General features: G+C 34.8%; 2 protein-coding genes across 4 annotated transcripts in view; one reads left to right on the top strand and one right to left on the bottom strand.

Annotated features, from left to right (window-relative positions):
- Positions 1-4,931, bottom strand: part of LOC117344311 (ATP-citrate synthase-like) — a 57,056-nt gene extending 52,125 nt beyond the window's left edge. For all 3 annotated transcript variants that reach the window (XM_033907020.1, XM_033907021.1, XM_033907022.1), the window contains exon 1: positions 4,828-4,931. The gene's annotated coding sequence lies outside the window, so the exon portion shown is untranslated. The remainder of the gene's footprint in view (positions 1-4,827) is intronic.
- A 25-nt stretch (positions 4,932-4,956) lies between these two features.
- Positions 4,957-11,300, top strand: LOC117344310 (small ubiquitin-related modifier-like). Its single transcript, XM_033907019.1, has 5 exons — positions 4,957-5,204; positions 8,816-8,881; positions 9,221-9,298; positions 10,244-10,315; positions 10,541-11,300. The coding sequence occupies exons 1-5, from the start codon at positions 5,181-5,183 to the stop codon at positions 10,655-10,657; spliced, it is 357 nt and encodes a 118-aa protein (XP_033762910.1). The 5' UTR covers positions 4,957-5,180; the 3' UTR covers positions 10,658-11,300.
- The last annotated feature ends 1,425 nt before the right edge of the window (positions 11,301-12,725 follow it).

Below are 12,725 nucleotides of genomic sequence, written 5' to 3'. Positions count from 1 at the left end.
ACATACAAATAAAACCACTGTGGGACACATTCTGGTAAGAAGATTAACAGAATCTGTTTGTTTAGCTGGAGTTAGATACACAAATATAAGGAATTCTTGCATAATTATCTAAATATTTTTGAGAAGGCTGGGGGTTGGGTGGGTTAGGAACCGAGATAAGGTAATGTTTGATGGTGGGGAAGCCAGGAATGGTGAAAATGGACATAGAAATGGAAGAAGTATAGGAGATAGAAGGTGAATTATGGTAGCAGAAAAAAGTAAGAGTTTGGAAGGGTGGGGGTAGGGGGCTGTAGGGCCGAATTGTGAGAAAGGTTAAACAGATTTAAAGATGGAATAATGGATGAATGGAGTTTGACTCTATACAACAGCCATGACCTTTCAATATGAGTATCTGGGGTGATTATTGCAATGATTATGGTAATTGAGTGCTATACCAACATTATATAATGATAACATGTTGAAATCCCTAGGATGCCAGTATAGAGAGACAGGTGTTTCCTGTTTGTCCATTCTGACACAGGTGCCAGTTAGTAGATTAAGCACATCACTTGTTTTACTATACACTTGATTTTCTCCAATTCTTGGTCACAGCTGAATCAACAAGTACAATCGGATCAGCTTCTCTGTGTATAGCAGTCCTGCGAGGTTAGCACAAGATATTGATGTATCAAATCATTACTTTGCTATGACAATGATGGAACTATGAATTATTTTCTATTTTCACATAATTAATCGGTAGAATCACAATACAATTTGTGAAATATATTCCAGAGCTTTCCAGGCTGATAATGGCCAGCTTGCTATATATATGATTAACCTATTTAAAATTGAAATTTCATTTTCCTCCTCAAAATTTCCTTCCAAATTTAACCATTTACAGGGGAGATTATGAATAAGAAAACTAGAAAGACCATAGTTATACAAGAAAAGGAACATTTCCCTTTAGACTTTCTCAATAATTCCATGAGCTATTTTCTAATATTTAATTATAACTTGATTAAACATTATATCAGAGAGGATAAACAAAATCAATTTTTGTCATTTAACTAGGAGAGACAACTGACTGTTACATAACTGTGTTATATAATTAGGTCACAGAAAGTAGGTTTCTTGGTGTACTACTTACTTCAGACAGATTCCATGATGAATTAACATACAGGGCTAAATAAACCTGTCACTAAAAATTATGACACCTGAGTCTGTACAGGTGATAGACAGGTATTACAATGCTTTGCATATATCCTAGAAATCAGGTAATAGGTGTTCTAGTTCTCTGTAGCTTTCCTAGAAATACTTAACATCATGTATCAGGCTGAGGAAAACTGAAGAATTCTAAAACTAATCAGGTACATGTACCTCAATCCAGCTTTTATGTAAAATTTTAACAGAGACTTTAAATGAAACCTATCATAGTTTATAAGTATGAAATATAGGCAACAGTGAACTAGATTTTTAATTGGGCACATATACACATGTATATATCCCTTAAAATTGCTTCATCTATACATTTATATAAAATGTTAGGTGTCTCTTTGAGTCTTCGATCAGCCCTCTAAACCAATGTTTTTTTTATTTCTCTTTTGGGTGGTGCTGTGTGGTCAAATCTGATTAAGAAATATTGGGAGATGTAGAAAATCTTAATAGCTACAAAAATAAACTACATGATATGTCTGTAAGACTATTAATTGCCCCCGTTGCCACTTGACACACAGAAACACAATTTTGTGAGGATCGCATCAGAAGTTCCTAAGATTATCTAGTTACATTGCATCAGGACTCAACCGGAAGGTATGGGACGGTCTAAGACAGGACGGTCCAGTCTGATATGGGAAACACTATGCCCCCCCATTTCATGGCGGGGGCATAAAAAGGGTTGCCTTAATGTTATGGGTGGACTTATTGTAGGAAAATAAAACAGTATATATGTTATCTTTTTTTATTACACTAACAAACATGGATGGGCTTATTTAGTTATTACTAAGCATGGCTTATTTTTGGATAAATATGGTATATGGTATATATATCTTATAACTACAAAGCCTACAAGGAAGGTAGACTGACACTACAGACAGTATGATAAGGAAACCATTATTTTATAACAGTTGGCCTTATTTAGTCTTAATAAAAAAAACTGTGATATATATCGATGTTATCATTAATCAAGGTAAAGGTCACTAAATGTAGATCAAGTTTTGTTGGCAATGTAATTAGGATCAACTCTTATTTTTGTCACGGATTAAGAATACTGGGACATTTACTATATCTTCCTATTGAATCATGTTCCAGTTATTTCAGTCATGCATGACCAAGTGTGTTATATATATTTAAACTGAAAGTAGAACGATGAAAAAAACCCTTGAGGACAATATTTTCATTGAATAACATTTACTTCATGAGAAAGCAGAACAAAAAAGAGTTGACCATATTTCCTCTAATAAAACTTCAACTGTTTACCAAAGTTACCATTATATATATATATCTAACTAGCTTGTGGCATTTTACCACTCTCTTTCTTAAAAATGTTTTTTCCATATAGCCTCATAGGTGAAAAATTTAGTTATCAAACTGTCCTGAAGTGAAATGTTTGGGCGAAACCAGTAAATCATGCTCACCAATAATGACACAATTAAAAAAAAAAGTCTCTAGTTTGTTGTGATTGATATACACCTTTCATTTCATTAAAAGCTGCATTAATGTAAAGAAATCCAACACCGATGCAAAAAAAAAAATACAATAAAGACACCTTTATACAGATATACGGTATGACAAAAATGATGGTCAGCCCTTACCACTCAATAGGGAACCTCAACAGATCCAATATACATGTACCTGTTCATGACGTTTTTTGCCTTTGCTGATAACAAACTTGACACTCAATACTTCCTTGTAGCCACAAAAGCCCCATGAGGATTAAACAGGATGTTTTGGTTAACAATAATAACAATGAAAATGCCTACCTTAACTAAATAAAAGCAGTATTTAAATAGCGGGTAAAGTTACCCAGTAAAATCCTTCTGAACTTTATAAATAATGCCAGGATCCGGGATCTTACGTTATATACATAATGTACAGACTATAAGTGTACTCTGTATTAAACCAATGACATATATAGCCAGCAGAATTCTGGAATTTTCTTCCTACACATATAATGTTAAATTCTTTTTCTTTTTTTTTCAAAATTTCTCATCCTGAAATAAGCCCCGAGAGCCATGTCAACACACATAAATATGGATGGTCTTATTGTCAGGTTAATTGTTAGATAACTACAGAAATGACAGGGAATGACAATGCATATTATGGATTTAAATATTGATATTTAACATACATACATTATCATATTTCATATAGACCACAACTAGGTGCACATGTATTTATACATGTACTAAAGTGGTAGACTTAATTCTATCATTATTATCATAATATTAAATCCCCTTGTTTGAAACCACAGTCTTCATATACATCTGTCAGACATACAAAACATCTCCAACAATTACAATATTTATATGTGTAAAGAAACCTCATTTTACAAATTGTTAGGTATGAGTGTTTTTTTTTGTTTTGCTTTTTTTTTTATAATACCTGACACTTCGGAATTTAAATCAAATCTGTCAATGTTAGTGTAATATTGTGGTAAAATAACCATCAACATCTAAAGCCTAAAAATGTTTGCTATCTTATAACTATGCTGTCCAAGCACAGTATAGTTTGTTTAATCTAGCTATTTAAAGCATGTACGAACAGTATAATGCATTATGATGAACCTAGAGAATTAACATCAGTGCTTCAGTATATTTTGGATTTCGTGATAAAGCTAGTACATGTATTCCTGCTTTTCCAGGCCAGATGTGTTTATATGTCAGTTAGACTGACTGATGTATACTTTCAAGCTTTCATCATCAGTTTTCGTGTCCAGTAGTTAGTGTGTCATACAACACTTCCTTTGCACTAGTGCAAACATTGCAGCTACGATTAAGTCAACAGTGATATGGAAATTTTGTAAACACAAGATAAATCTACCCACCCTTTCTTCTACCATTCAGGTAGACACCTCCACCCAAACTCATTAAGTACAGGTAAACAGTTGTATATCACTGATTCACAATGTTTAACAAGTCTTCATCCTTGATAAAGTATTCCTACCAGGCTACCAGTAGCAACACTGAACTGCAGTTGTTAAGAAATACCAAAGGGGGGAAATTATTTTTCATGATCAGGGATGTAATAAACGAATTAAAGGCCAAAGAAACTCATACTTCTCATGACAAATGCTAAGGACAAAAAATGTTATTTTACATCATTTTATAAATGACCATAGGGAAAAATATTTCACATATGATAAAAGGTCAAAGAAAAAAGTTATTCAATATGATTTTAAAAGTCAAAAGAACAAAACCTTAGATCCCGATTTGCAATGTTAAATATGGAAAAAAAAACATGAATAACAGAAAGATAATAATATACATGTAACGTTACATAGTGAATCATAAACAATGTAACTTCACTTTTAATCACTAAATCAGTTAATTTTTCATTTTTCCCACTTGGAAGTTTAAAATGAAGAGTGAAAATATTTGTATGATCGTGTCAAGTATTGTCAACTACATCAAAAAAAAAAAAAAAAATGCTGAATTTATGATTTCATCAAAACACGCATGATCGTGTCATGTCATCTTTCACTGGGTAATAGTTGGTCGATAATAATGGGGAGAAATTTCTATCTACACCGCCCGGTTGCTCCACGAAGACAAATCATTTACAAACTCCAAGTTGTCGCATTACAAAACAAGGAATGCACAAATATAATGGGATTAAAATGTTTGTACTCACGAAGTGTACCAAGAGCTTCAGATAAAATCCTTTTCTTAAATCACCACCAACTGTCACGTCAGTCCCACTCAAGTGCAAGTAAACAGATCTTCCGATGTGGTCGACTCGATTTAACCCGGAAGTGAATGTTTCTCTCGACCGGAAGCACGTGTTAACGTTATTGGGCTGACTTTTCTATTTACATTTTTGTTTTCCGGAAAGGATCGCCCTTGTAAACCAATAATGCTATTGAAACAAAGCATTGAGTAAATCTTGATTTGATGTAGACGTTCTTAAGAGGTTGAGAAGATCTCAGAGTTTAAGACAGCTTTAGATGACACTAATTATCTGATCGTCGTATCTCGAGGAAAAAAATGTCGGGTCAGCATGAAACACAGGTTTGTCCGAAATGTCTTACATATGTTACAGTATCTGGCACTGTCTGGGACTTGTAGGCATACTATAACCTATACTTGTATGTCTATAGATCACAGCATTGGCACTTTACATGCATTCATGAAAATAGATAAACTAACATTGAAACCGTTCGACAGAGGTAAACACAATGTACATATATATGCATGTGGAAACGTGTCATTTTCACGATAAAATAAATACATGTAATATCAACAATGTACATGTATATGACATTGTAAGACCAAATAGATATATTTATTGTTAATAACCATTACACGTGACATCCTGTCTCCAACTATTATGTGTACACCTGGCAGATATATAGTCAGGACATGTTTATGAAGTGTACATGTCATGGCAAAATTAAATAGTACAAGTATTACATAGACTAGAGACCACATTTTCTCACAGGTTATAAAATGTAGCTGTTTGTGCATAATTTCTGACATTTGTCTCTTTTTGATGCAATATAAAATGAATATAAGTGGTAAAATGAAAGGCCTGCATTTTCAAAGCTACATCAATTTAAAAAAAATGTTATGTAGCAGGCCGGGTTTTAATTGTAAATACTGTACATAGTTGTATGGTCACCTTCTAGCTTCGGGTTACATATATATTACAAAAAGTGTATGGTCTTTGTAAACTTGAGTGGATTATCCGATATGTATCAGTCTTTTGTTTGGTCAGTATGACAAGAATCAACCCAATTAACCTTAAGCCTTTAATTTTAGAAATGTTCATCTTTGAAAGTGCAAATCTGAGAGTGGATTACCCTGGGAAATTTATGTTGACAATGACCTTTTGAATTCATCTAACAAGAAAGAGAAGGTTTACTTATAGGCTGGCAGAACTGTAATAGGAAAGAGTAATGAAAAATATCTTGCCCGTGTTGGGCTCAAACTAGTGACCTCTTGTCAAACATCCTACCACTAGGCTAAAGGGAAATTAATTCCTACTAGCCTTTTTACTCTCCCACTGAAGACAACCACAACCCCGGTTCTCGAGCTCCAAGGCAGCCTCTCAATCTCCTATACTTTCACTTGAAGTGGTCATGGCACAAAATCTGTGAAAGGCAGGAGTAATGAAAAATAACCTGAACACACTGGGGCTTGCACTAGCAACCTGTTACTCTCAAGGCAAACATCCTATCACTAGGCTAAATGGAAATTCCTGCTCGCATGAGCTAGTAAAGTGATATCTTATTACGATGCACTATTACAGAACTATGCCATTGTCACTACAAGTGACCATGTGGTTCAAAAGTGTCCATAGAGAGATTGAGTTGGGAAATTTTGGGTAAGAATCCTTGTCTTGCTCCATGACACAGGGCTCAAAGTGGATATTTTTACCAGGTGGCCTGTTTGGCTACCAACTCATAAAATCTAGACATCATTTGGAAAAGTCGCCCAGCCAAGGAGAGTTTCAAGGTCCCACTTAAAGTGTCAACCTATAAGTTATTACTTGTCCTGGTCACACTTTCCTTTTCTTTCCATTCTTTACATCATGCACACAGGCACAATTAGGCACAGATTTTTAACACAACAGTCTATATACAATATATACATTGTAATTTATGCATGTTATTTGTATCATATACTGGGTAATACATGTATGCAGGCAGTGGCTTAGGTATTTGAGTCAAATCCATGTAGTCATGTTTTTGAAAGATGATTTTACACATGAGAAGATTTTAGCTCTATCTTAGGCCAACAAAATACTTCCTTGGTTCTCAGGCCCTCCCCCACCTACTTTGAAGTTAAAAACAAATTAAAGCCCCTAATTTAATATTTATTTCCTGATGGAATAAAAAAAATTCTCCCTCACTCTTGGGGAAAAGAGTGTGTGGGGAAAAAAGCATCAATAAACCAACCATAAAGTTAGAGTACATGTTCATTAATGTGAAACGAAGACAAAGAACCATTATAAATCATTGTATCACACATTTTGAAGCAGTTTATATGAAAATGGATTATGATTGGCTTGAAAAATGAAGAAAAAAACATCCCCTCATGTGTTTTTAGCCCACCATCATCAGATGGTGGGCTATTCAAATCGCCCTGCGTCCGTGGTCCGTGGTCCGTGGTCCGTCCATCCGTCCGTCCGTCCGTCCCTCCATCCGTCCCTCCGTCCGTAAACAATTCTTGTTATCGCTATTTCTCAGAAAGTACTGAAGGGATCTTTCTCAAATTTCATATGTAGGTTCCCCTTGGTGCCTAGTTATGCATATTGCGTTTTGAGACCAATCGGAAAACAACATGGCCGACAGGCAGCCATCTTGGATTTTGACAATTGAAGTTTGTTATCGCTATTTCTGAGAAAGTACTGAAGGGATCTTTCTCAAATTTTATATGAAGGTTCCCCTTGGTGCATAGTTATGCATATTGCGTTTTGAGACCAATGGATAAAAACATGGCCGACAGGCAGCCATCTTGGATTTTGACAATTGAAGTTTGTTATCGCTATTTCTCAGAAAGTACTGAAGGGATCTTTCTGAAATTTCATATGTAGGTTCCCCTTGGTGCCTAGTTATGCATATTGCGTTTTGAGATCAATCTGAAAACAACATGGCCGACAGGCAGCCATCTTGGATTTTGACAATTGAAGTTTGTTATCACTGTTTCTGAGAAAGTATTTAAGGGATCTTTCTCAAATTTCATATGTAAGTTTCCCTTGGTACCTAGTTATGCATATTTCGTTTTGAGACCAATCAGAAAACAACATGGCTGACAGGCAGCCATCTTGGATTTTGACAATTTAAGTTTGTTATCACTATTTCTGAGAAAGTACTGAATGGATCTTTCTGAAATTTCATATGTAAGTTTCCCTTGGTGCCTAGTTATGTATATTGCGTTTTGAGACCAATCTGAAAACAAGATGGCCGACAGGCAGCCATCTTGGATTTTGACAATTGAAGTTTGTTATCACTATTTCTGAGAAAGTATTTAAGGGATCTTTCTCAAATTTCATATGTAAGTTTCCCTTGGTGCTTAGTTATGCATATTGCATTTTGAGACCAATCTGAAAATAACATGGCCGACAGGCAGCCATCTTGGATTTTGAGAAATTAAAGTTTGTTATCGCTATTTCTGAGAAAGTACTGAAGGGATCTTTCTCAAATTTCATATGGAGGTTCCCCTTGGTGCCTCGTTATGCTTATTGCATTTTGAGATCAATTGGAAAACAATATGGCCGACAGACCGCCATCTTGGATTTTGACAAATGAAGTTTGTTATCTCTATTTCTCAAAGTACTGAATGGATATTTCTCAAATTTCATAAGTAGGTTCCCCTTGGTCCCTTGTATTGCATTTTTGGACCAGTCTGTCCTGAAAACAACCTGGCAAACAAACAGCCATTATCGTTAAATCTCAAATTTCTTATATAGCTAGGATTCCCTTGAAAAGTACTGGAGGGATGTCTCAATTTGCACAGATTAGTAAAATGAAGGGAAAAGTAGGGAAAAGATCAATCTGACATGGAACCTATGAAGATCATTCAATGGTGGGCGCCAAGATCCCTCTGGGATCTCTTGTTTAACCAATCAAATCAATAAAATAAATTTTATTAGCCTTACTGCTTTTCTGTTACTACAGGATCAAAAGCCAGATTCATCGGATGAGCCTCCTAAGGAATACATAAAACTGAAAGTTGTGGGCCAGGTAAAAGAGAATTTTATGTTATATTCTAGTATGTGTTAACTGATGTTTTCCCTGTGTAGTTTCTTTAAGGATATTGAATGAAAACAATACTGCTGCAGTTGTGGCCTGCACTCATGGAGTTACTTCCCTTATATCTTTTTCATGCTTTAAAGTTTTGTCATGATTGCTGTGTGTTGTTGTTATAACTCTTTATTTATTTTATAAGGATCACATGTTGATGGTGGGTTTTGAGCTTCAACAAATGAATTAATAGATTATCTGATAAATATGTTGTAATCATTATTCATAAAATAAATAAATAAATAAAATGACACTACCCAAATTATTTGGTTTTGACAGGACAGTAGTGAGATCCACTTTAAAGTGAAGATGACAACACAAATGGCCAAAGTGAAGAAATCTTACAGTGAAAGACAGGTTTGTTTTTAGTGCTTTATTTGGTAGGGAACATTTTCGCTAGCCAAGGTTTCTAGGTTTGTTTTTAGTGCTTTATTTGGTAGGGAACATCTTCGCTAGCCAAGGTTTCTAGGTTTGTTTTTAGTGCTTTATTTGGTAGGGAACATCTTCGCTAGCCAAGTTTTCTAGGGTTGTTTTTAGTGCTTTATTTGGTAAGGAACATCTTCGCTAGCCAAGGTTTCTGATTACGTTACACTCAACGAATGTCAGTTCTGGCCCTCTAGCGGAGATTCGAAATAACAATTAACCACCCTTTATGCATGAAAATTTTGACCAATCAAAATGAGCATTACCAATGTACTTAATTGGTGATGTTTACAAACACACATAGAGGCTTGTTTTGATGAGATATGTGATCAATAACTTCTATCAATTGATCAAACACTGCGAATCTTTCCCCAAAGATTGTATGTCTCTGTATTTAGGTAAAATGCCATGACATAGTCGATAAGGTAGCTCTGTACTGGGCGTCGCAATTTTTGTTTACTGCGAAACTAAGCCTTAATGTAAAACGCGATTTGATTGGATGCCCTGGGATTCCAGGGCAGGAATGGTTTAAACATGACTGTATCTGCCAAGGGTTTGTAGAGTGTAACGTAATCAGAAGCCTTTGTTAGTGAAGATGGGTAAGGAAGGACTATCTACTTATTCTTTGTCACTCTATCTAGGGCCTTAATTATTATCTCTTATACATCTTTATACAAGAAATATTTCCTCCATCGTGGGGTTCGATTTTTGGAAAGGATGCCATGTTTTTTTTACATTTTTTTTTTTTAACTTTGTCCTCTCAGCCTAATGAAGTTCAAATTGGTAAAAAATCCAGGTCTTTTGAATCTATTTGGCCGGTAGTTGATTTTTGTGTGTACTGATCAAACAAGTTACTTTCTAGTGTTTTTCTTATGACAGGGTATACCAGCATCCTCTTTACGATTCTTCTTTGATGGCAAGCGCATCAATGACCATGACACACCAAAAGATGTGAGTGATTGATCTGATCTATAATAATTTTAGACTGATAATATATTAATATTGATGTAAGAATAGTGAGTTAGTTGTATACTATACATGAATTTATTTATCTCGATATTCTACCATGTACTGTTTTGTATGTGACAGTAGATATAATTTTCTTAATCACTGTGTGTTGAGTGAGTTAACTCATGACTTGGCAATATAAAATAATTTTTCATTTTATATTTTCAGCTTGAAATGGAGGATGATGATGTGATCGATGTTTACCATGAACAGACAGGAGGAGACAACTCTTGGCCCAGTCACTGCCTTATAACGCCCTTAACAAGTCATCAGTCTCTACTCTAGCTACCTCTTTTAAACAAAAACAAAAAAGAACATGATGTAATTTCTGAAACTGCAGGGCTTGGAATACTTTTTTTTATTGCTGTACCTTTTTCATCCTGGGTCATTTTTCAATTTATACATGTATAACACTTTTAGTTATCTCTGAAGCACTACCGTACAGTGTTCATGTAAATTTCATATATATTTGGAGGTGAAAAATTATCATAGTAATTTAATATGAGCATATTTAAGTTTTTAGATATTTAAAAAATTTTATTTGGGGACTTTGGTATATGTTACCATGCTGTGAAATGTACCTTCTCTGAAATTTTCTAGGAACATCTTTTATGTATAGAAAACAAATTTGATCAAATTCATTGGTGATATTAAAAGCTTAAGAATTGATGAAAAATTTGAAAGGTATGCAAGAATGCATGCATTGATCATGTTGAAATAACTCAAGTTTGTCAGCTAAGGCTGATCAAGTTTTGTCAAAATTTGGTTGTATAGTTAAAGGGAAACAACTCCAAATTTGTGAAGAGCACCAAGTATTTATTTGTACCATAGTTAAATTCTATGCTACACAAAATTTTATATTTCAATCAGACAAAAAAAAAAAAAAATCTGCATTAATTAAAGTTTTCATAGTAATTTGATTTAAAACTGGTGGAAGTTCATTCTTAAGTAATTAAAAAAATCTGCAGAAAGTAGAACTTCTCATTGTTCACATGGTTGTTTTCTGATCATCTTAAATCAAGTCATTTGTTCATAAATCAGTCGTTTAAAAAGTCAATTTTGATAGGAATTGGGTGTTTGATTGCATCCTATCACTACACAAAAAGTTTATTATTGAAAAAATTCTTCAGCTGAATGAAAAATCACTATTGAACATTTACTTATATTTAGCTCACCGGTTACAAGTAACCGAGAGCTAATGCTGTTAGCCAGGCGTCCGCTTCGGCGTCCCACCCCAAAACTTAAAAGTTTTTGGAGTAAGTTTTTGGAAAGCTTGTCCAAAAGTATACACCTCATTGGTTTATACATCCATTAGAGGTCTAGGAGCGATATTATGTGACATACAATTTCAAAATGACATGCTTATACATACATAAAAAATGAATGCATAGTGTGATTGCTGCCGCCGGTGAGCTTTCGCAATCATTGATTGCACTTGTATATGGGTATTGTAAGGAAATGAGGTGGAGATTGAATAATATTACGTATATGGACAAGGAATTTATATATACATGTATATGTGTGTTTATATAAACTAGAAGAGATAATCATGGCACATTTATATATCTGGTCAAAGAAATAGTCATTCACAAAAATATACACATAATTTTCATGCTTCAAATTCTCAAAATTACTGGTATGTTGTTTGATCGAAATCTCTGCATGATGTATTAATGCATGAAAAATGAATGACTGAATTAAGTTATTTATTTCTGGTCTAACCTTACCTTGAGACAGGATAATTATTTAGACCTGGTCTGACCAAGCCTGGAGACAGTGTTACTATTTAGACCTGGTCTGACCAAGCCTGGAGACAGTATTACTATTTAGACCTGGTCTGACCAAGGCTGGAGACAGTATTACTATTTAAACCTGGTCTGACCAAGACTGGAGACAGTATTACTATTTAGACCTGGTCTGACCAAGCCTGGAGACAGTATTACTATTTAGACCTGGTCTGACTAAGGCTGGAGACAGTATTACTATTTAGACCTGGTCTGACCAAGGCTGGAGACAGTATTACTATTTAGACCTGGTCTGACTAAGGCTGGAGACAGTATTACTATTTAGACCTGGTCTGACTAAGGCTGGAGACAGTATTACTATTTAGACCTGGTCTGACTAAGGCTGGAGACAGTATTACTATTTATACCTGGTCTGACTAAGGCTGGAGACAGTATTACTATTTAGACCTGGTCTGACTAAGGCTGGAGACAGTATTACTATTTAGACCTGATCTGACCAAGGCTGGAGACAGTATTACTATTTAGACCTGGTCTGACCAAGGCTGGAGACAGTATTACTATTTAGACCTGGTCTGACCAAGACTGGAGACAGTATTACTATTTAGACC

Source organism: Pecten maximus, chromosome 15 (assembly GCF_902652985.1).
Source record: "Pecten maximus chromosome 15, xPecMax1.1, whole genome shotgun sequence".
Classification (NCBI taxonomy): Eukaryota; Metazoa; Mollusca; class Bivalvia; order Pectinida; family Pectinidae; genus Pecten; species Pecten maximus.
The sequence above is the reverse complement of the archived record's forward strand: the minus strand, read 5'-3'. Positions and strand labels throughout refer to the sequence as shown.